General features: G+C 34.9%; 1 protein-coding gene across 8 annotated transcripts in view; it reads left to right on the plus strand.

Annotated features, from left to right (window-relative positions):
• LOC127551855 (DPY30 domain-containing protein 1-like) overlaps window positions 1–21,623 on the plus strand; it is a 39,373-nt gene extending 17,750 nt beyond the window's left edge. The window contains exons 1-9 of one of the 8 annotated variants that reach the window (XM_051981986.1): window positions 2,276–2,382; window positions 7,181–7,237; window positions 11,448–11,613; window positions 11,703–11,804; window positions 14,464–14,523; window positions 15,903–15,962; window positions 19,858–19,917; window positions 20,683–20,778; window positions 21,524–21,623. In XM_051981986.1, coding sequence (XP_051837946.1) covers window positions 11,467–11,613; window positions 11,703–11,804; window positions 14,464–14,523; window positions 15,903–15,962; window positions 19,858–19,917; window positions 20,683–20,778; window positions 21,524–21,556 — 558 coding nt within the window. In that variant the 5' untranslated portion in view covers window positions 2,276–2,382; window positions 7,181–7,237; window positions 11,448–11,466 and the 3' untranslated portion in view covers window positions 21,557–21,623. Of the gene's footprint in view, window positions 1–2,272; window positions 2,383–7,180; window positions 7,238–10,581; window positions 10,667–11,447; window positions 11,614–11,702; window positions 11,805–14,463; window positions 14,524–15,902; window positions 15,963–19,823; window positions 19,918–20,682; window positions 20,779–21,523 lie in introns of those variants that run through there. The other 7 variants (XM_051981982.1, XM_051981983.1, XR_007951188.1 and 4 more) reach the window with 7 other exon arrangements.
• Window positions 21,624–25,432: the final 3,809 nt, after the last annotated feature.

Genomic DNA, 25,432 nt, shown 5'->3' on the forward strand with positions numbered 1-25,432 from the left:
AATTTCATTTCTAGTCCATTTTTTAAAATTGCATAAATTTTGGCAGCAACAAGTACACTCAAATATTCTGAATATATCTCCCCATCCCCAAGTTTGAGTGATCTGAAGCTGGATTAACAGAACTTTGATAAAGTCATCAAGGCTGATAAAGTTCTGTTTATTCAGTGTAAGAAGACAGTTTGGACTTTCAGCAGAACCACCTTACCAATAGCCTTTCACCCTTAGGTGGGGAGAATATCTCCAAGGAAGCAGACTGTTTCCAATAAGGGTTCTGTCTTCATCCTATTAGTTATGCTATTATGATGTAGATGCCTACTACTTCATGTCATAAAGCCTTTACTCATTGGAAAGAATCTCAAATTGTTACACAAATGTAATGATGGAAGGCCAGTTGACTGTAATATTTTTAAGCTAATATTTAACTCCTTCCTCTGCCCACCTTCCAGAAAGATAAAGGAGCCTGAGGAGTTGGGAATCTGAGAATCTTATTCAAAAAGTCTTATCAATTATGACTTTGTATGACCTTGAGTATTTGAGTTATCATCTCCAGAACTTGGTTTCCTTCTCTTTAGAAGGAAGGGTTTGGATTTTGAGGTTCCTTATGGCTCCCTATTTAAATATAAATAATTGTGGCTTGATAATATAATACTAAATACTCGTGGCTTAATAAAAGGTTGACTGATTTTTCTCAGAGATAGTTGGATTCAGAGGCAAACCAATAAAAATAATATCCATTCACTGAACCCTCCCATTTCATGGTACATTAAAGGAATTTGGGAGCTCCCAGTGTAGTCAACTGTATTCCCCTGAAGTGTTTATTCCCTGTGCTTCATATATCCTTCAATCTTCCCCATGGCTAGCCATGGTTTACAGCAGAGCAGGGCTTAAACATTTTTCACTTAAGACCTCCTTTCCACAGAAATTTTTACATGACCCCAGGCATATAGTATTTAAAATATTTATACAAATCAAACATCTACTAATCATAACTTCATGATCCCCACATGAGACCCCATCTGAGATCCCAAATAAAGAAGCTGGACAATAGAGTACCGGATCTAGTAAGAGATTCAAATCCTACTTCTATCTTTCAGTTCCATTCAATAAACATGTTTATTATTTTGCTTGAGTGATCTGAAGCTGGATTAACATATTCTATGTTCCAAGAACTGTGCTAAGCTCTGTGATTTTAGGCAGTCATTTATTTTTTCTAGTTTTTCATTTTTTCATTTATAAAATGTTAAAATTGGACATTGGATTGGAGTAGTCTCTCTGTAAGTCCGTTATAAATCCTTTGATTTCTGTGAACTCAGGCCTATTAAAAAACCAGTTCCATGTTCTTTTGTTTATTTCCCAGTTTTCACAAAGTGTAAAAAACAACAAAAAAAAAGATCCTGAGACCTGGAAGCATTCAATAAGTCAAAAAACATTTAAGTGTTTACTCTGTGAAAGTTTCTGAGTTATGCTCTTTGGGGTTACAAAAAAAAAAAAGGCAAAGCTGAGACCCTCGCTGAAGGAATTGGGATGAACCACTAATTGGAAGAGCACAGTGAATGAGCATGACTTTTAATGGTTTGTATCCAATTGAATCCAAATGTACCTGACTGCAATGGGATAAACAATACAAAATATAATCAAATAAGGTACCTGTGCTGCCCATGTAAGATATGTATATCTACGTGGCTTTTGTCTAATTGCATTTAGACAACTCATGTAGCCACACAACTCTACTGAGCACACACACACATCTTTCAGTAACCATGTGTCTTTTAGTAAATCTATTCTAAACCTCATCACAGTGAGTCTCCAGCACCAAAATGTCCCTTTAAGTTGTTCCAAGCACTTTAGGCCAGAGATCTGCTTTCTCGGCCCTCAGGGTTTCTTTAATAGTTTACCCTCCTTTAATAGGTGTCTCCTTCGGGAATGCAAAGAAGAGCCCCATTATACCGCAAAGTCAATTCTCATGATCCAGGGCAACCCTGGAAAAGCAAGGCTCAAATAAAGGGGGGTTTGGGGGAAGTGCCTTTAACAGCTACAGCATCTACTTGGTCGTGTTAGCATCTTCCTTCCCCTCCTCCCTCTATTTGTCCAGGATCCAAGTAAGCGACCCTCACGTGTCACTCATCCTAATACCCTAGAGAACCTCAAGCTCACTCCAGCTCCCCTTTTCCATTGTCCGTCCCTCCCTCTGTCCCATTCCTGCCTTAGAGCGCACGCGCCAGCCTGCCGTTACCTAGCAAAGGAAGAGACGCGAACGCAGCCGTATTACATGCGTGTTGGGGACGCTGTGGTCTCTGCGGCCAGTAGAGAGGAGCGGGCTTTCGGGGTCTTGCGGCGATTGTCGGTCTCTGGGTAGTCCTAGTCGTCGGGGGACAAGGAGAGGTAGTTGTTGGCGGTGGTGGTGGGGCCGGCAATTGCGCCCTCGCGTCGGGACGCTTCTGGGGAAAGGGGGCGTACACCTTGTGCTAAGTATGAGAGGGTCTCTTTCCAATCCCAGTCTGCACAAATTAGGACAAGATTCTTTAATGTTAACTCGGCTTCTGTAAAATGAGGGAGTTGAACTCTGTGCCTCAGTTTTCCCATTTCTGAAGTGAAAGAGTTGAACTCTGGGAACTACTCTTTGACCTTTTATTTTTAGATTACTCCTTCCTCCTTTTACTGACCATCTCTTCTCCCTTCTCCATCACCACTTCCCGTCTTCTCCTCTCTTTCCCTCTCTCTCCTCGTTCCTGTCTTCTCCGTCCTTTCTATTATCCCCATTCTCTTCCTTCTCCTCCTTTCCTCCTCTTTACCTTCTCTCCTTCCAACAATTTATTTTCTCCCAATAATTTATTTCCTCCCTTCTACTTTTTTTTCTTTTCATCCCTTCTTTCCCAATTTCTCCTTTTCCATTCTTCGTTTTTCCTCTCTCACTTTTCTTCTTTCTCCTCTTCTCTTCCTCCTCACTTCCAATCTATTCCTTCTTACTTCCTCCTCCCAACTCCACACATAACCTTCCTGTTTCCTCCCTCTTCAGCTCCCTCCTTTCTCCCCTGATCCTTCTTTCTCCCACACTCCTTCCTTTTTCCCCTTCCCTTTCATTTTCTCACCTCTCTTTTTTTCATTCCTCCCTCCTTCCCCTGCTCCTTTTCCCCTCCTTTCCCCCTCCTTTCCCCTCTGCTTCATTTTTTCCCTTCTTCCCTCCACTTTCCTCTTCCTCCGTTTCTGAATCCTAACTTTCTTCTCTCTGTGGCCAAATTTTAAATTAGTGAGTCAGAAAGATTCCCCCCTTTTTATTCAATTTGCTGGAGCTAGAAAGAAACTCAAGAAGTAATTACATTCAGACTCTTCTCTCCCCATCCCAACTGGATTTTAATGACTACAAAACTGAGACACATATAAGAGTTCAATTTGGCAAACAATTATTGAGCCCTCCTATAAGAAGAGACTATTTTAAGTATATAGATTAAAGAATGAAAAAAGGGGTATTAGTATAGGATTACTATAACTTGTAAGGGACCACAAATCTCTAGCATTTTTTTTTTTTTTACATCTGAAGAGTTGAAGGGGGATGGTGATGATCTTAGTCACAATAGTCATAAGACAAGGATTTGAATCTTTTTCTCTAACTCTTAATATCTTTTTTCCATCCTTTCTCATCATCCTTCAGGAAATGTCTTCCAATAGAAAAGATGAGATTGTGATATGGAGAAAGGAGGCTGAGCCCTCTACCTTAATAGACAGGGATTCTTCTAGGTAGAATAGCATTCTTTTAGGTAGAATACCCAGTATTCTACTCAGATTCTACCTAGGATTCTTTCCTAGTTGGAAGAGTCAACTGAAAGGATGAAAAGTTAGGTAGGGATCATTTTTGGCAGCTATAGTCTATAAGAGGAATTCTTGTTCTTGCAAAATTTTCTCTGACCTGGGGGTTTCAAAATTTGGCAACATTTTTTTTTTTGTGCGTGTTTTTCACGAAGGATTTCATGGAGGTGGTGATATGTGGATTTTTTCTATTTCTACTTTTCCCTCATTTTTAATTATTCCAGGATAATTTTCTTGGATTATTTTCTGAATTATTGTATCAAGGTTTCTTTTTTGGTCACAACCTTCAGGCAGTCAAATTCTTATATTTTCTCTTCTTGATCTGTTCTCCACATCTGTTGTTTTTCTTATGTTTTACATTCTGTTCTATTTTTTTTTTTTTACATTTTTTATAACCTGTTTTGTTGTTTCTTGGTCTCACATAACTTCACTGGCTTCCTCTTGCCCAATTCCAGTTTTCAATGAGTTATTTTTATCTTTGAAACTCTATCTACTTTTTTAGTTGGTTAACAAACTTCTTGTTTTTCTTGGATGGTTTTTATTTTTATTTTTTAAAAATTTTCCTCAGTGTATCTCATTTGATTTTTAAATTATTTTTTGCATTCTTGTATAAATTCTCTCTGGGCAGGGAGCCATATCACGTTATTCTTTGGGGTAGAAGATACACTTTTTTACTTTAGTGTCTTCCTTTGAAAACTAACCTTCTGTCTTCCCTGTTCCCACAGTGAATTTCTATGGTGGGGTTCTTTCATCTTTTCCGGTTAATTTTAAATAAAAATATGAGGTATTAGTGGAAGCATTTCTAATCCTGCAGTGGGGGATGGTGTCTCTGGCTTTATTTCTGCTCCCTCCTCTTACTAGGAATCCAAAACCTAGAGTTCTCCCCTCCAGCAAGTGCCTTCAGTCAGCAGCATCTGTGCCCTACTGCCTCTATGCTCCTAGTGCCTACTCGGCCTGGTATTCTTCATCAGCTCAGGTTCTTTCAGTCTTCCCAGACTACTTCTCCATACACTGTCCAGGAGGTGAAATTTTCTGTGGCTCCTGCTGAGGTTCCAACCACAATCAGCTTTCCCCGACGTTCCCCACTTGGTGTTTCTGCAGAGTTAGCCTGGAGGTGTTTGCATTTCACTTGGGTTAATTCTGAGCCCAAGGTCTTTCTTCATATCTTCTTGCTTGTATCAGGAGGACCCCTGTTCTGCCCCAAGTCTCCTTGGTTTTTCACCAATCTGTTTGCCCTGAGGCACAAATTTGTTCTATTTGTGGGGGTAATCTGGAGACCTCGAAATTTATCAACCTATTCTGACATCTTCCTAGAATCCTCCTTAGAAGAGGAGTTCTTAATCTTTTGTGTCATAGATCCTTTGGGCATTCCAGTCAAACTTATGATGCCTTTCTCAGAATAATGATTTTAAATGCATAAAAGTTACATGCAATTATAAAGAAGTATGAAGATGTTTTATTGAAACATTTGACAAAATATTTTCCCCATCCAAATTCTCCAAGTCCTTGAAATACCTTGATCCTTTGGGTATGGAGGAGTCAACACTAGGGAAAGAAGCTCTAGTCCAAAAGGAAAAAAAACAGTTGAATTGGTAGGAAATGTAAAGTTCATTTGAGGCATATGGGACTGGGCATGGAGGCTAGAGTACACAGGATGAGAATAGAGATCTGTGGTCCAGTTTTGATGGAACATAACATGTTCCAAGGGGAATAGTGTAAAATCCATTGGGAAATGGAGGTTGGAGGTGTTAGGATTTCTTCCAAGTCACATAACAAAATTTCCATTTTTTATTGTGTCTATACTATTGTTGCTTCCCAGGAAATATTGAGGTTGATTGGAAATTGACAGTTGATGTTTTCCTGAAGTGCTAGAGACAGATTTCTTGGAAATGTGCTTGCACTTATTGCAGATGTATTTGAGAAGGAAGAAGCTGAGGAGAGGACTACTTGGGTTCTAGGTTCTTTAATGCTAGTAAGGGTCCTCAAACTATAGTCCGAGGGCCAGATGCGGCAGCTGAGGATGATTATCCTCACCCAGGACTATGAAGTTTATTTAAAGTCCCACAAAATAAAATTTTTGTTTTTACTATAGTCCGATTCTCCAACAGTCTGAGGGACAGCGAACTGACCCCCTATTTAAAAAGTTTGAGGACCCCTGCGAGAGTGTTTATTATTATTCTTTGTGAGTTATCCTAGCCTAGGATCATCATTGTTAATATAATATTTTGACAGTAATTGTTTGAGGGTAAAACATGTGATAGTGCATTAGGATTTTCATAGGGCCTAAGATATGCTCTCGAATCCACCTCCTCCTTAGGACAGGAAGACATAATGGTTGCTAAATAAATTGGACACACCTTCTAACAGTATTCTTCTCTTATTATTGAAGAAATAGCTGAGCTTTAGAACAATTGTACTACTATGAGGTGTTTTTAGAGAGGTGGTCTCAGCAAGGGGGGAACTTGAAGTATATGGAATTTCTCATTTTTCTCATAATTCTTCTGAGAGGCTCATCACATCTCAGATATCCTTTGTTCTAGAGTATTTCTTTTTCTCTGGGGTGGTAGTGGTGGAGTTTTCACTTTAATAAACAAGTGAAAGAAAAAACAAACAAGTAAAAAAAAACTCAGAACAAAAATCAGATAACAAAAGCCCAAATCTTTTAAAATGTTAGTTAGAGGCTTCCTTACCTGACCATTTTTGTTCTTGTTATTCAATTGTTTTTTATTCTATATGACCCCACTTAGGATCACACAGCCAATTAGTCTCTTTAAGGCCAGGTTTGAACTCACAGAGTTGAGTCTTTTTGACTCCAGGCTCAGCCAAGTAGTTAGTAGATAGTAGACTTTACTGTACTCCTGTACTGTTTCTCTCTACTGTATTCCCTTACTACAGATCATCTCATGGCCCAGCTCCAGAGCAATAGAAACAGGCAGGTGATTAGATAATGAAACAAAGCCTCTTGGAGAGAGGCAAGAGGTACTATTGTAGTTGGGACTTTAAAACAATGACCAAGGTTATTGTACATTTTTGAGTTTTTGTTCAATGAAAACAAATTTCAAATCAAAGCCAACAAAAAGACATCATGGCAAATTCCTCCAAATGACAATAAATTCAGAGCAATGATTATTTAATTAATTATGAGCAGATAACAATTTTGAGTTGGCAGGTAGTTCTGTGAGCCCAGATGAATTGCTAATATGATAGTTGTCATATCTGAGTGTGAAGCATATGAACTTGAAGTTAGACTGTGCATTTTGTTTAAATACCATAATACCTATTCTCTTCCTTAGATAGTTTAGAAACTAATCTTTTAAAAAAACATTGTAACATGAATTTTAATCACTTTTGTTTTTATATCACCTTCATTTCTCAGTGTGTTCTTCCTTCTATCTGTATATTGAAGAGAGAAGAAAAAATTCGATAAAGCTAGGTAACAAATCAGAAGTTTGCCATCTGTAGTCAAAGTGGGAGAAGGGGGGGTATGGTCAAAAGTTACTTTTATGCATTATTTCAAATTTGCTTTCTAGAATGGGCCATTTACTTAATTGTGTATGATACTGCAACATATGTTAGGGAAGATTTGTAATTGACAATACCCCCAATAAGAGAAAATTTTTTTTTGTAATTGTTATAATTTTAAATGAAAATTACATAATGTTAGAGAATTGCATTGGACAAAATATTGAACTTATCAGTGGATGAAATGCAGGTCTCTAACCCCTTTATGCAATTTGAATACATTATATGCTTCATAATCAATTTATTAATAAATATGAAGAACAAGAGTTTTTAAAATTGTGACAAAAATAACCTATTTTATTAAGAAAAAGAAAGAAAAAGAACAAGACCATTAAAAGAAAAACTTTTTGTAAAATTACATGACAATTTAGGTGCAAAGCTTTGAGGTATATTTTTATATTATTGCTATACATGTATTGTCTTTCATTTGCTGCTACCTTGTTTGAATGCCAAATGTATGCTTGCCAAAAACAAAGCAAAACCAAAAAACCCCATCTTATGGAGAACTCACACAGGGCAAGTGCTCACAAGATGGTCAGAAAAGAAACAATACAAGGACACTCTGAAGGTCTCAAGAACTTTAGAATTGATTGTAAGACATAGGACACTGACACAGGACTCCACAGCATGTGCCCTCATGAAAGTGCTGTACTGAAAGAGCAAATCAGAATTTAATTAGCTCAGAAGAAATGCAAGATGTGCAAAGTTAGAGAAGCCACTGGAAATATTCATAGGGATGATTTATGTCCAAACTGTGGCTCTTATTGGCCTGCTCAGCTACAGTCAGGCATATTAACTTGACTCTAACATAATTATATCATTTTTGTCCTCTTTGAAGGACAACAGCCATAAATGTATTGTCTTTCACATGCCAAAGTGCTTTGAAAGATTATTGAATAAAAAGAAGAATTTGCTCTTTTCTTAATGACAGTCATAAAGATGAAGCAAATTCTATATTTACTTCTGAATTTCCTCCTGAAATTGGTGTACTTTGTGGATCCTTTTGAAATAGTTTGAAAAACATCAATGCATGACTCTATAAATTCATACTGTGGAATTTAAAATGTTTAAGAGACATAGTTTCTGGGCAGTTAATCATTTTATTAACAACGCTAGCATATTATCAATTAAATCGGTCAATGACATTTTGAAATGCCAAAAGATGTCTCCTGGAATCTACTCAATGCTTATATGCCCTTGGAAGAAGAGTGTGTATGCCTGAAGGTGGTAATTGACTCTTGATTGGTTAATAATTAATGAAAGAGAATAAATATTACAATGAGAGGTGGAACTATTCCAATGAGGAGCTTGATTGTATCATTTACTTCAAATCACCCCCAGTTTGGGAAAATCCGGACAAAGGATCTGTCTATCCCCATCCAGGCCTGAATAAGAAGGCAATGGGCCAGTTTCACTTTATATTAAATTCCTTGTAAGATTGGGGGTATGGTAGCAATATTTAGATTGAAGAAAATGTTCATCCTATCTGCTGTCATAGGACAGCCTCTGTCCTTCAGAGGCTGAACTTTGAAATAAGGACTTTAGAAAAAGGGGAAAACTGTTTCTTCCAAAATCATCGATTATTATTTCTTTTAATTATTGATCCAGAAAGACTTTAGAACTATGAATGTTTACAAGTATATTTGAAATGTTTCACAAGAAAGAGGAAAAAAATACCTGTTCTGAAAATGAAATGAATATTTGCTTATTAAACTCTAGACTACTATATAAAAGCAACTTCATTTTAAAGATCTGGCTATTTCTGAATATGAATGCATAGGAACCCATTGACAACTATGTTGCATTTATTCTTATTTGAAGAAAAATAGTAGAAGTGTTTTTTGACTGCACAATGAAAGAAGCATAAGTCTCTGAACATCTATTGATTTGACTATAGATAAATCTGTTTTTATGGTATTTAATTTTTTTTATTATAACTTTTTATTTTTTTATTATAACTTTTTATTTACAAAACATATGCATGGGTAATTTTTCAACACTGATCCTTGCAAAATCTTCTGTTCCAAAATTTCCCCTCCTTCCCCCTCCCCCCTCCCCTAGATGGCAGGTATTCAAATACGTGTTAAAATATATGTGAAATCCAGTATATGTATACATGTCCATACAATGATCTTGCTGCACAAGAAAAATCAAATCTAGAAAGGAAAAAAAAAAACTGAGAAGGTATATCAAAATGCAAGCAAACAACAGAAAGAGTGAAAATGTTATGTTGTCCACACTCAGTTCCCACAGTCCTCTCCCTGGGTGTAGATGGCTCTCTTCATTGCTAAACAATTGGAACTTGTCTAAATCAGTTCATTGTTGAAGAGAGCCACTTCCACCAGAATTGATCATTGTTATAGTTTTCTTGTTGCCATGTACAATGATCTCCTGGTTTTGCTTGTTTCACTTAGCATCAGTTCATGTAAGTCTCTCCAGACCTTTCTGAAATCATCCTGTTGGTTATTTCTTACAGAACAATAATATTCCATAATATATATATATATATATATATATATATATATATATATATGTTTATATATATATATATATATATATATATATATATAATATATATATATATATATATATACCATAATTTATTCAGCCATTTGTCAATTGATGGGCATCCACTCAGTTTCCAGTTTCTAGTCACTATGAAAAGGGCTGCCACAAACATTTTTTGCCCATGTAGGCCCCTTTCCTTATAGGTACAATCAAAGTGAAATATTTTACTAATGTCCATGACATCTTTTGTGAAATAGGGTTCTGTCCTGTAACTAAAGACAAAATACTGATTTTAGTTAGTGAGTGGAAAATAATGTATCTAGAAGGTTCATCAATGATAAACCACATTTTGAGAAATGTTGCCCTGAAAAACAAATCTACTTATCATATGAATAATATTTCTAAGGCTATTGTTTTGATCTAGCCTTACAGAATTGTCTAGGGCCCTGGGGGTATGAATGACTTCTTTGGTCTGTGAGTTCCAGTTCTTTAAGACCAGGCAAATCATTCTGAATGGTGCAATCTCCCTATCTAATAGGCGCTGATGCCTCTTTTTATTTTAATAAGAAATAAAGTTGCAAAGGAATTTTTCTATCAACAAATATTGCTGTTACATTATTTTATGTTTAATTTGTGTTATGTATTATATAAAAGGGTAATTTTTAACAATTTTGTTCAGATTAAATATAAACTAAATAAATTAATTGTAGAGTTTAAAAAATGAAATGTGGCAACTTTTTTTTTTTAAATGAGAGAGATTCATTTGAGATTGGAAACCATTGTTCCAAGGGGCTTGTTCACCTCAGCAAGCTGCACTATTGCATGACAGCTGGTAAGTTTCCCTATGATAATCTGTGGTCTGCTTATTGAAATTATTTCCATCTATTGTTTAGTCTGTTTTGTTTTGTTTTTGTAGCAACACAGAGTATGTTTCTTTTTTCTTTTAAATTTTACAAAAGGGTTCTGAAATGAAGACACAATTTTGCCTTTGCAAAACTGCCTGCTGAAATGCAAGACTACTGATTTAATTGTTTCTTTTCTTTCTCTCCCCCTTCTCCCTTTCCTCCTCCTTCTCCTTTTCCCTTTCCCTCTCCTCTTCTCTCCCTTTATCTCTCCCTCTCCCTCTGTCTCTGTTTCTGCACACACACACACACACACACACACACACACACACACACACACAACATACCATTTTGTTTTAACCTATGGTCATTATTGTCCATGGGCTGCTTTTCTTTAAGTCCGTATAGTCCTTTATCCCCTATTTTTCTGTATGATCTCTCCCCATTTCTTTCTTTCTCTATTGTCTGGGTAGTATCACCTTTCTCAAATGGTTATTGTAAGGCTCAAATGAGATAATGTGTAAAGCATTTTGCAAACCTTAAGAGTATTATATAAATGTCAGCTATTATCATATATTAACCATTCTGTGAATTATTTTGTAACATCTTCTCATTTACTCTTCATAGATATTGTATGTAACATCTTCTGATTTACTCTTCATAGATATTGTATGTAACATCTTCTCATTTACTCTTCATAGATACTGTATGACATTGTTGCCTTAATTGAAACAGTCAATCCATACTAATGCAATTTATTTATTTACACAGTAGTTTTCATTGGATACAAATGGAGTCGAGATACCTTCGAAGGTTTCTTGGTCAGTGCCTTAGTCAGGCTCTTGCAGATGTGGCCAAATTTAAGCCAGTAGATCCAATAGAATACTTGGCATTCTGGCTTTACAAATACAAGAAAAACATGGCAACACAACAATTGGTGAGTAGGAAGAAAGGAAGCAACTAAGTCAGATGGTCTGATTGGTGCATTTTTCACTTACTTATACCATTTTTTTAAAACAACTCTAGAGGCAAATGGAACTGGCTCAGTTGCAGCAAGAGCAAGAAGCGGCTAGGATGGAGCAGGAAATGTTGAAACAACTGAAAGAAGAGGAGCTGTTCTTTCAGCAGGTATGACAAAGATTAATCCTTTAGTAGTAAAATCTGACTTTTATTAATCTTGGAAATTGTTTCCAACATATTCTTGTTCACAGTGGATGCTTAGTAATTTTTGTTAAACTTGTGAAATTATGTAAATGTCTGTCCATTTCTATATCTATCTGTCTATCTATTTCAGAGTAGTGCTAGGGAATTGGCTCAGCTCAACTATCCTGGAAGAAAGAAATGAGAGGGAAAGGAGAGACACCTTCCTTCTCTCCTCTCCCCTCCCCTCCCCCCCAAACAAATAGGAGGCATTTTTAGTGTTATGAGCAGGGAGACCTCAGGAGTCTGGAACAGTGCAGGATCAGTTTCCAGTCTGCATTTTTCTTTATCACTTTCCTTATAATCCTTTATCCCCTGTTTTTCTGTATGATTTCTCTCCTTTTCTTTTTCTCTCTACTGACTTGGTAGTATCACCTTTTTCAAATGGTTATTGGAAGGCTCAAATGAGAAGAGTGTAAAGCTTTTTGCAAACCTTAAGAGTGTTATATAAATGTCAGCTATTATTATCATTATTACTCTTGCTTCTCTGCTTCTTGTTTTTTTCCTTGCTTTCCTCTTTTCTTTTTTTCTCCCCTCTGGTAGCATATGGGAGGGAGGAACCATGGTTCCATATTGGCTATTGATAAACATTGAATGAAAATTCTTAGGTAATAATTAGTAGACTTGAGTTCCTTCTTCCTCCTCTTCATAGTTGTTTCTTTGTGAGGACAGAAACTTTCAGAAGATTAAATTGGAAGGAAGGTGGAGGGATTTCTCAAAAGTCCTTTCCAAATACTTTTGCTTTGAGAAAGCTTTTTGAGGTTAGCAAATGTTGAATGTTAAAGTTAAGATTATGAACAAATCAGTGAAAAGAATTGCATGTACTGAGAAGGATTGTAATAATTTGTTCAGAATGTCGTTCTGACTGATTGATGATACTCATTTGAAGATTATCAATACCTTATGTGAAAAAGTACAGAAGAACCATTTTGCCCAGGACGTTTTATTTTCCCCTGAAAATCAAAGGAAAGTGTATGGGAGATAAAGGGCAATGGTATGTAGACATGTAGACTAAGGCAAGGCTAACAGGATCCTGTTGCCAAAGATTGTTCTTCTAATGATTTAAAAATTATTTTTTATTTTTTTCAGGAAAGTTAGAGTGACTCACTTGTTAGTAATTGGACAACTAGGTGGTTCAGTAAATAGAGCCCTGGGCTTAGAATCAGGAAGGTTCATCTTTCTAAGTTTAAATCTGGCCTCAGACACTTGATAATTGTGACCCTTTCTAAGTCACCTATCCCTGTTTGCCCCATTTTCCTTTTTATAAAATGAGTGGGAGAAGGAAATGGCAAACTACTCCATTATTTTTATCAAGAAATTTTTGATGTAGTCACAAAGAGTTAGACATAACTAAACAACAGATACTAACTTGATGGTGAAGAACCTTTTTTCTTTTATGGGGCTGGGATAATCAATTGTGGGATATAACAGAAGATGAAATTAAAATTAAAATAAATTCAACAAACATGTATTAAATACCTACTTTAGTGCAAGGTATACTAGGATAGAATCACAATGAGAGACAGACACACAGAGAGAGACAGACAGACAAGACACAGACATGGAAAGACACATAGATAATTTTAAAACTACAAAGGCTTGTTACTAATAGGGTTAACAATTCTAAGCATTTTTCAAACTTTAATGCTCTATAAATGTTAACTATTATCATCATTGTTGTTTTATTAGACTACTGAAGATACTGAGCTCTGAATGGAGTAGGTACAGCACTACGTGAGGCTCAATTTAGATTGCATCTTTTTGTTGCAACTGAGCTAAAGGATTCTCATCCATATTTTAGACAATCTAATTAGAAACAGCAGTATGAGCTAAATCTGTTGATACTAAGTCATTTTGTGATAAAATAAGAGCATTATGGTCATTTGTGTCAGAATTAATTGATAAAATGGTAGCTTATTTATGCTTTATTAATTATTCATTTTGATTATTAGTGACTTAAAGGAATATACCCAAGATTTTCCTTTCATTATCTTAAATCAGGAGTGGGGAAACCCTGGCCCAGAATCTGTATAGGGCCCTAGAAATCATCTGTTAAGACAATCACAGGTGATGATAAGCTGAAAACTAGGTACAATAACCTTGTACTGCTTTGTGTTCTATAATTTTGTATGACTCAGGAATGATGTTATAAATATAAAAATAGCTCTTGGCAGAAAAAAAAAGGTTCCCCATCCATGTCTTAAATGGTGAAGAGTTGTCTATATGAGGGCTAATCTTTGACTACTGAGAGCTTTTGTAATTTCAATAGCTATTGAAATCTTAAATCTTGTAACTTCATGCATAAAGAAAATACTTGATTTTATTATTTTATGCATTCATTCATTCATTCATTTATTCACTTCTACCAACTGTGGATACAGTTTACCTATGAAAGAAATTTACTTGCAATTTTTGTTAATACCTCTTTTTAAGGATTTAAACATATTAAATAATTTTGCTTGTTTCTGAAATTTAGGTGGGTGCATACAATTTCATTGCTCTTGGGATATTTAAGAATGGAAGAATTGATTCATAGTACTTCATATTCTAATTTATTTTTTATATTTACTTATGTTTGTATGTTTAGCAACAACTGGAGTTGGAAATGCAAGAAAAAGAGAGGGAGAGACTTGAAGAGTTAGAGAAGGTACCTTGAAGTTTGACGCTGGTTATTCTAATTGCTGTTATATTATCTTTAAACATTCCCTTTAAATTGCAATAATAGGTTGTTACTAATAATGGCTGATGTTAAAACCAAGAAAATAACTTTGTGGCTTCATTGCCCTTTTAATGGACCAGTGATCAAAAAAATTTTTTTTTTTTTTTTACATCTCGTTGCTGAAAGAAAGGTAAATTTTGATTGTCTAAACCTCTCAAGATATCTTGGGTGGGTGGGGGGGGTAATACAGGTTAGATTTTTTTCTTAAGAGTCATACCTTAAATTACTTTGACTCTCATTGATTGATCGACAATAAGTCCCTGGCTAAAGCTCATTTGGTCATTATTTGGGCTCTGATTGTCTCAGAGCAAATATAAATAGCAATGATTTTTGTTTTGATCAGAAACAGAGAGTTTTCCCCTCCTGAATGGATTTTTTTTTTTTAAAACTGAGTAAAAGAGACCATTCTCTGCCTCATTTCTTTATCACTGAGTGGAAGTTGCCTCTGCCAAACTGAGACTTATTAAAGACCTTAGCTTAAAAAAGACCCAGAATTTCCCACTATATGCTGGGTTATGTCCAGTTATGCTGATTTATATGTCATGACTATCACCTCCCCGATGTCATAATCCCCTTCAAGAATAAAGGATAAAACAAGAACAATAATGGGCTAGTTCAACTTATATAAAGTAGTTGTTCTCAACACAGGTAGACAAGTGGCTCATCTTTTACTGAAACAAATCATTTTTCAAAATAACTCTTGTCCCTGAATGGCTCACTGGTAGAGAGGATAAGAGTATAAGGCCTAGAGTCAGCAAAACTCACCTTGAGTTCAAATCTGGCCCCAGACAGTTGATCCCTATTTGCCTGAGTTTTTCCTCATTTGTAAAATGAGTTGAAGAAGGAAATGCAAACCACTTCAGTATTTATGCCAAGGAAACCCCAAATAGGATCACAAAAAGTTGGACATGACTTATAACAACTGACAATACATGCTATTAGAGATCTGAGTTGAAAGTCTTCTTTTGATCCTGGAGGAATGACTTCCAGCAAGTCATTTAACCTTTTAGTGCTTCAAGCAATTTTCAAAGGTTATAAACGGCAGAATTCTTGTGAGTTTGGGTACTCCCTATACCAATTTGCAATTTCAATGAATTGAAGCTAAAATTGAAGGATGTGCTGAAAATTGAGAAGAAATAATGAAACAATCTGAAGAATGTGATGGAGAGCAAGAAAATGTCAGTAGGCAGGCTTACATAGTCATATGTGAATTTTATTACCCATAATAAATTTGATAATAGAAGAACTGATCTGTAGAAGTTTATTTTAGTCTAATTTAATGTATGTTATTTTATATTTTTATTTAGCAACGAATTGAAGCAGAATTAGAAGACATGAAAAGAATGCTCTTAGAAGAGCAAGAGAAGGTGATGTATTGTGTTTTTAATGTGTATTTTCATTATATTTGAAGTCTATTCTTTTTATATGCCCTTCTGTTATCTTTAACTATATATTTGATTATTCTTTTTCATTAAGAATACACTAACAATGGTATTGTTAATAGCTAATTGGGGGTACCATTAAGCAATTTGATTACCAGGAAAACTGTTTCTAAGTTGAAAAAGAAAAAATTCCCCAAATAAACACAGAATTAATCCAATTGAAAATAAAATTGCATGTAATGTAGGGTAAGTGGAAATAACAAATTTAGAACAATTTTAGAAAAAACTCAAATGGAAAAAAATTGAAAATCTTTTAAAATGAAACTGGAGTTGGTTAGAACTCCTTTAATGTCAGTATTAAAAACATTCTGGAACACTTTTTAGAAGCAAAGAATTTTGAGCATTGTTACCTAGCAAATTGTTCAAGAAAATTTCCAAAAATTGGGAAAAAAGACAAGGAATGAAGCATCTTACCCAGTTACTGTTCTAAATTCTGGGGATATGAAGAAATTCAAAAGACTATCCCTGCTTTCAAGGAGCCTAATAGTCTAATGAGGAGACAACACACAAATAAATTCATATATCATTATGAAGAAAAAAGCCTAATATTTATTGATTCAATAGAACACTGATTTGGAAAGATTCCTTTAAGCTTCAGAGAGAAAGACAGATATGGCTCTGGAGTCACAGGATCTAAGACCAAATCTTGGCTCTATCAATTACTATAAATATAATCTTGAGCAAGCCATTCTGTTTTCTCATTGTAAAATGACAATGTTGACTCAGAACTCCATTCTAGCTCTAGAACTGTTCTCTAGACATGTGGGGGAGGGGGAGATCAAGTAGAATCATAGAAAAATTTCTTAACAATGTCTGGAGAAATTGAAATAGACCAATAATGCTGACATTGAATATAGTACTTTAAAACTTTAAAGTGCAAAGATGTTTCATCTATTAAGTATCTCAAAGTTCTGAGATACGTGCTTGCAAGTATTATCATCCCCATTTTATAGTTAGAGAGAGTCATAATCAGAGAATTTTAATGATTTTCAAGAGGCCGCATAGTTAGAAAATTTCAATGGGATTTGAATCTAGATTTTTCTGATTTCAGCCCCAGTGTTCTCTCAGTTCTGTCATAGATAGATCAAGTATATCTGGTTATAACAAAAGAAGTAGTCCCTCTTTTTTGTTTTTTTAAGTATCATTAGAGCAAAGTTTAATATTTCTTTAACACAGTGTAACTCTTTGTTATGATGTGAATTTGCTTTGTCCTGGATCCTTTTTGCCCTAGTGACAATGCATTAGGGATTCACCTTCAGTTGGCTTTTCAATAGGGATGACATTGAGTTTACCTAAAAATTGCTATTGGACTCAGATGGTTTCTGAAGAAAGAATGAGGCTATTGATTTTGCACAGCCCTTTCTCACTTAGATCCTTGCAAGTCATGGCATTGCCTTCCTAATACCATAGTTCTCTTCAGGGATGAAGGAGAAACAAGGAATGAAGCACCCACTCAGGCTCTGTACTAAATGCCAGAGATATGAAAAAAGACAAAAGACAAGGAGGGTCTTTTACCTCAATATAACTTAGAGTTTAATGGGAAGACAGCACAGAAATGATCTGTGCTAAAGGAGATTGAAGACTGGGAAAGACTTCTTGGAGAAGGTAGGATTTTAGCTGAAACTTGAAGGAAGCCCGGAACGCCAGGAAGTTATAGGAAAATTTGGAAGGCAGAATATGCATATCCTATATTTATAGATAATAATACAATGGAGCTAGATAATAGCATGTTAAGACAGATGTCCTTTGACATTATGGTGCAGTGTAGAGATGCTGCCTTTGGAGTCAAAAAGACTTAGGTTCATATCCTGCCTTTCACTAGTTGTATGACTGTGTACCAGTAACAACTTCTCAGTGCCTCCAGGCAATTCTTTGGTTCTATAAGTATGTACCTATGAGAAATGTCATTGTAAGAAGTCTGCATACCAAGCATCCCCATACAAATGAAAACACTTGCTATCCCTTCTGCCACCATTAAAAAAAATAAACCAGACCAAACCAAAGGAATTAGGTACCTGTGGAAACAGAAAACAAAACAAAAAACAATTGTTTTCCCCAAATCAAACAAGTAATTAATTAACCAAACAAGTAATTAAGTAATGACTGAGTGAAAAGGGAAAAATAGTCCATGTTATATCACATTAAATAGAGTGACACTCCATAGGCTATGTTTCAAAATGTATTGTAAACAACCAAAGGTGGTGGTCAGAGTAAGGCTTATGGTATTAAATACATATATTAATGTATAGGAAAAAAGGGCAGTTTAGGGAGTTGAGTCTACAATTAGAAAGAAAACAAGACTAATTTACCAATAGAAAGTAGGAAAATAGAGGTAACTGTGATCAGTGTAAAGAAAAGTGAAACAGAAAGAGAAAACTGGATTTATAAGTAGAAGTTTTAAAAAGAACCATGGAAATTGATAGACAATCAGAAAATGTAATTTTAAAAAAGGAGAAACCCTAAATTCTGACATTAAAAATGAGAGATTATGATGAGAGCGCATGTGTGCATGCGCATGCGCGCGCACACACACACACCCACAGCTCTGTTAATTTTGAGAATTTAAATGAATAAATGAGGACAAAAACATAAAAGAGCCAGGTTGATAAAGCATGGAATAAACAAGATTCAGAAAAAGAAATCCAGTAGATCATTAAAGAATGACCCTGTAAGAAATCAATAGGACCAGATATACTTCAAAAAACACAACAAAAATAGTTCTCATATTAGCTTAAACTCTAAACCTAGAAAAGATATAGTTTCTTTATTCCTTCTATGTGATAAATTGATAGCTAATGGTATTAGATGAGAAAATGGAAATAGGAGTAAAAATGAAGTTGGGAATGACAGGTGGACCAGACATGCATGTATGGATAGAAAAAAGCCATTCTGGAAGTGATATAATTTTGAAAACAGTGAAGGATCAGTTTTTAATTTGCCTCAAAGAGAGGAAGATATAAATTATCAGAGAACTTATGAAATATTATTAATTTGGAAATTATAGGGAGAATGGTTTGGAGAAGAGCAATAATGGATCTGGGGAGATCAAATAGGAAGTTATTATTATAGTTCAGGTGAGAAGTAATGAGAACCTAAAATGACTAATGGCTTGTGAATGGAAAGGGTGGGGAGGGGATAGGTGCAAGAAATGCTGTGAAAATAGAACTGACAAAATCCAGCTATTGATGGAATTAGGTAAACAAGAGGAAGGTAAAGGAAGTCAAGAATGATTCCAAATCTTGTATTGCATATCTTGGTGATTAGGAAGGTTACTGGTATCATACATCCTCAGCTACCTGTTAGGCATCTTGAACTGGATATTCTTAGAGACATCGTAAACTCAGCATGCTCAAAATTCATATGTTATTTATTCCCAACTTTTCTTTCTTCTGAATTTCTTTCTTATTGTGGAGGTTATCACCATCCTCTTGGTGACTGAGCCTTGCAAACTAAGTGTCATGCTCACTTTCTCCTTCTCACTCCTCATTTTCAGTCACTGAGATCTGTTGGTGTTACCTGTGTAATGGTGCTTGAAAATGTCTGTTTCTCTTCTGATGCTGCTAGATTCTTTTTGAGCAGAGATTGATGTGAATTGCACTGAATGAGACTAGGGCATGGATGATTGTGATTTGTATATTTTGAATGAACATTTTGAATGAATTGATTAATTACTTTATTTCTACTGTGAGAAAGACTTGTTGCAATGTGCATTTGATCATTCAGTAAAACTATGTGAAGAATGGAAAGAAAATGCGAAGTTATACAAAGAATGTTGTTTTTGTTCAGCTTTTTTTAAAATATTGTAATATTGTAATTGGAGTCCCAGGAGGAGCAAATTGGGGAAGAAGAAGACACTATATCAGGAACTCCAGTGGAAGGGGTAAGGAGAAAAACAGTAATTCATTTTAAAAAGCAAAAGTAAATTCTGACACATTATTTTCAAATAAATTCAACACACATTAAGTGCCTATAAAGTAGAAGGCATTATCTAGGAGCTTGGCTTGTAAAGACAAAATGAAAAACAGTTCTTGCTCCCCCCCTCCCCCACAGAGCTTGTATTTTACTGCAAGAAATTAAATAATTAAACAAATAAATTAAATAGAATTTGAGGAGAAAGAGAATAATGACAACTATTAGGAAAGTCCTATTCATTAATTTTAATCTTTATTTTAATTAGGTAAGTAAGGTAATAAAGATTTAAATGAGCAGTCCTTGCCTTTCTAAATTCTAGTTATATCAAGTCCCAAATGTGCTTTCAAGCTACATCTCAAAATTAATGAAAATATTCATTTATCAATCATTTATTAAAAAGATAATTAATTTTTATAAATAACTAGAATCTTCTGAGACACTGATAGTATGATTATAAGAAGATTAAAAGTTATCTATATTTTTAAAAGTATTTTCAAATGCCTAAAATTACTTTGAGCATTCTGTACTTTGCTCTGGAAAATTCTCTAGTTACCAGCAGTCATTTTACCCTAACTATATCAAATATATTTAAAACACTTTGAAAATCTTAAATACATTATTTTATTCATTTTGTTCATTGCAAATGAACATAGGCATATCATTTTAAAAATATTGTATTAACTTTTTTCTGAAAAGGTCTCTTAAAATTGAAATTGAATTTTTTGAATTGTAGGATGCCTTAAACAAGACATTAGCTGAAATTAGCGATAGGTATGGAGCACCTAATTTAAGTCGGGTTGAAGAAGTAGATGAATCAAATGTTTTGGAAGTAAGTATTTTTAGAAAAGTGATTTTGATAAGAACTTTTATTTTGGTTAGAGTATAAATATAAACGTGTTAGACTGTGTGCTCATTAGCTTCATAGCAGAATCTTTTCGTTGACTAAATTTTGGATTCTGAATGGCAGATAGCCAATTCTGTAGATACATCATTGATCACAAGGGAGAAAGGTGGAATCACAGATCCATCTCTTCTACTGGAAACAACTGAATGTGTGGGATTGATATTAGAGTAGTTTATTATAGTCTTAAAAGGCAACACATATATGTGTTATATAATTTATGATGTTCTTAGGTTTGTGTGATCAATTATTGATAATGGGCCCTTTATAATGAAAACTTTAACATATTTTTATGATAATAATTATATTAATACCTTGTGGTTTGCTTTTGTTAATTATTTCTACTAAACACAAAACTCGTGAGGCAAATCTTATCCAAATGAGCAAACATTTATTGAGTGCCTATCTACAAGATATTTTAGGTTAAATTAGTAAGGTAATAAATAGTTTGTGCTTTAATATGATTTAAGTGATTTTATGTACATCTTATAACTGTTCTGAAAACAGTGTTTATTTAAAAAATTCCATTGAATTTTATTGATCACAGTCAACTAAAACTTGAAACAGTACACATAGTTGAATAGAAGATTATCTAAATGTTATATCTATTTGGTTTGTGACATTTTTAAAGTTTGGATAATGCTAAATATTTACTTTTTAATTTTGCTTTTAGGGGGCATTAGATGATGAAAAAGATGACATATAGCAATGAACATCAGCCGTACACAGTTTTGCTTGTTACAGTTTTCAATAAAAAAAAATCAACTTGTGAATTGAGTTCTAATGTTTTATTTCAAATCAGTTTCTAGTTTTCTCATAGAAATGATGACATAAATGGTGGGTAGGTATAATGGGCTGAAGTTCGAGTGATGCACTGAGGTCCCAAGCACATGAGGCTAAATAGTAATTGGACCATACTCTATTAATATATATGCTTGGAGAGAGAATGGCCCCCGCCCATTCTTTGTGCAAGTCCTGATGCGTTGTATAGGAAATGACGAATTTGGTGGGTGGAGGCTAACGGGCAGGAAGAGAGGCAGGGAAGGACTGCTAGCTGGCTTCTTGTCACAGCTGCACACATTGCTATCGAGATCTCCCTTCACCTCTGCTGGCTGGGTCCTGTTGCGGCTGCTCACATTGCTAATCCCCCTTCACCTCAAAAAGAATAAATATTGAAGATTTTCCCTTAACCTGAATTCCTGACTCCGGCTGATTTTAAAATACACTGTCATCACAGGTAGGTATCTAGGCTATCCTGCAGAAGTCTTAATCCCAGAAAGCCACTGGAATTCTGAATGAAGTGAGAAAGTTAAAGAGATGACTCAGAAATAACTGGACAAGTATTGTTGTTGTTTTTTTTTAATTATGCCTTTTTATTTTTTAAAATATATACATATGGATACTTTTTTTTTGACATTCAACCCTATAAAACTCTGTTCTATTTTTTCCCCTCCCTTCCTTCCCCCTTCCTCAGTCAGCAAGTGATTCAGTATATGTTAAATATATGCAATCCTCTAAACGTATTTCTACAAATATCATGCTGCACAAGAAAAATCAGATCCAAAAGGAAAAAAAAATGAGAAAGAAAACAAAATGCAAGCAAACAACAAAAAAAGAGTGAAAATACTATGTTGTGGTACATATTCAGTTTTCTATTGTCCTCTCTCTGGGTGTAGATGGAACCATTGGAACTAGTCTGAATCACCTCATTGTTGATAAGAGCCATGTCCATCAGAATGAACCCATTGTATAATCTTGCTGTTGCTGTATATGATGATCTCCTTAGCATCAATTCATGTAAGTCTCTCCAGGTCTCTGTAAAATCATCCTATTGATCATTTCTTATAGAACACTGAATATTCCATAACATTCATATACCATAACTTGTTCAGCCATTCTTTAATTGATGGATTTCCATTCAGTTTCCAGTTTACCAGTACAAAAAGGGCTGCCACATTTTTGCACACATGGGTCCCTTTCTCTCCTTTATGACCTCTTTAGGATACAAACTCAGTAAAAAACACTGCTGAATCAAAGGGTATGCACAGTTTGATAGCCCTTTGGGCATAGTTCCAGATTGCTTTCCAGAATGTTTGAATCAGTTTACAACTTCAGCAATGTGTATTAGTATTCCAGTTTTCCCACATCCCCTCCAACATTCATCATTAACTTTTCCTATCATCTTAGCCAATCTGAAAGGTGTGTAGTGGTACTCCAAAGTTGTCTTAATTTGCATTTCTCCGATCAATAATGATTTAGAGCATCTTTTCATATGACTTTTTTCATTAATTTTTTCATCTGAAAATTGCCTGTTTATCAGAACCCTTGAATGTGATTCCCCTCCCCCAGTTTATTGCTTCTAATTTTGTCTACATTGGTTTTGTTTGTACAAAAACTTTTAAACTTAATATAATCAAAATTACCCATTTTGCATTTAATAATGTACTAAAGTTGTTCTTTTGCCACAAATTCCTTCCTTCTCCACAGATCTGAGAGGTAAACTATCCTTTGTTGTGCTAATTTGCTTATAATACCACTATGTCTAAATCATGAACCAATTTCAATCTTATCTTGGCATAAGGTGTTTGGTTGCCTAGTTTAGCCACACTAATTTCCAATTTTCCCAGCAGTTTTTGTCAAATTTTGAGTTCTTACTCCAAAAGCTGAGATGTTTGGATTTGTCAAACACTAGATTACTATATCATTGATTATTTTGTCTTGTGAACCTAACCTGTTCCACTGATCAACTACTCTATTTCTTAGCCAGTACCAAATAGTTTTGATGACTGCTGCTTTATAATATAGTTTTTGGTCTGGTACAGCTAGGCCACCTCCATTTGCATTTTGTTAACTTAATTCCCCAGGAATTCTTGCCTTTTTGTTCTTCCAGGTGAATTTTGTTATTTTTTTTCCCTAGCTCTGTGAAGTTATTTCTTGGGAGTTTGATTGGTATGGCACTGAATAAGTAGAATAATTTAGATAGTAGTGTCATCTTTATTATATTTACTACTCAGTCTATCCATGAGCACTTAGTATTTTCCCAAGAGATTAGATCTGACTTTGTAGAAAATGTTTTATAATTTATTCATATAGTTCTTGATCTTGCCCTTGGCAGGTTAGAAAGTGTTAAAAGAGAAGAAGGGCGGATGAGGGTAAAGTTGGATGTTGGTCAAAGATATATTTTTATGTGGTGTAGTAATAATAATAGCATTATCTACATCATTTTTACAAATGAGGAAACTGAAACACAGAGTAACTTGCCCAAAGTCACACAGCTAATAAATGTCTGAGGCAGGATTTAGATACCAAGTGCAACATTGTGTCCCCTATGCTACTGGCTATCTTTAAAGTTGATTTAGGTGGCTTTTTTTGCATCATAATGGAGGGCATGGTGTGTAACTTTCCAAATGAAAAAGGAGAGCTGAGGAAGAGGGGGACATACTACAGGAAAACATTTCCCTAGAGCAGTCACTAGGTGGCACAGTCAGTATAGGGCAGCTTTGTCCTTCTCCAGGGTAGACTTGGTGGTGATTCAATATAGTCATCTAAAATAGGCAGTAAATACTGTAGAATGTCAGATCTGATAAACCTAAGCAGTCAAAGAAGCCGTTCCAGGGAGCAATTTATAGAATTATGCCCAAAGGGCTATGACACTGTGCATGTTCTCTGATCCAGCAATACTGCTGGTTGGTCTATATCCCAAAGACATCCAAAAAAAGGGAAAATAAATATAGAAACTTTTTTTTTTGTAGTGGATAAGAATAAAAAATCGAAAGGATTCCTATCAATTGGGGAATGGCTAAGTTATGGTATATGATTGCAATGGAATATTATTTTGCTTATAAGAAATAGGAAACAGAATAATTTCAGAAAAACATGGCAAGATTTACATAAATTGATGCATAGTGACTAGAACCAGTAGAATGTTACACATAGAAATAGCATTATTGTTCGAGAGTTGTGAATTAATGACTTAGCTATTCTCAATAATGAAATGATCCAAGATGATTCCAAAGGATTCATGATGAAGCATACTATTGTTTGAATACAGATTGAAGCATGCTATTTTTTCACTTTCATATTTCCCTCTTATTCAAGTCTTTTTGTACAAAATGACCAATGTGGAAATGTTTTGCATAATTCCACATGTATAACTATATCTGCTTGCTTACTGTCTCAGGGAGGGGTGAAAGAAAGAAGGGAGGGAGAGAAGGAGAGATAGAATTTGGAACTCAAAATTTTAAATTAAAAAAAATTTAAAAGAAATTTTTATGGAAGAAGTAGAACTTTGAGTTGAATCTTGAAGGATGATCAGGAGTTAGATCATCTGTACCAATGGAAGAGGGATAGAACCCCATGCCAGGGGGAAGTATGAGCAAAAGAATGGAGGGCAGGATATCTTAGAAATAAACAATCATTTTTAAAATAGCATTTTTTTCTAGTTATAAAAAAGGCAATTTTTAGCATTCATTTAAAAAAAATTTTGAGTTCTAAATTTCTGTTCCTTTATATTTATTTCTCTCTCCCTCTCCCTTCCTTCTAAAATGCTAAGCAGTTTGATGTAGGTCATAATCATGTAGGA

Source organism: Antechinus flavipes, chromosome 2 (assembly GCF_016432865.1).
Source record: "Antechinus flavipes isolate AdamAnt ecotype Samford, QLD, Australia chromosome 2, AdamAnt_v2, whole genome shotgun sequence".
NCBI classification, from domain to species: Eukaryota; Metazoa; Chordata; class Mammalia; order Dasyuromorphia; family Dasyuridae; genus Antechinus; species Antechinus flavipes.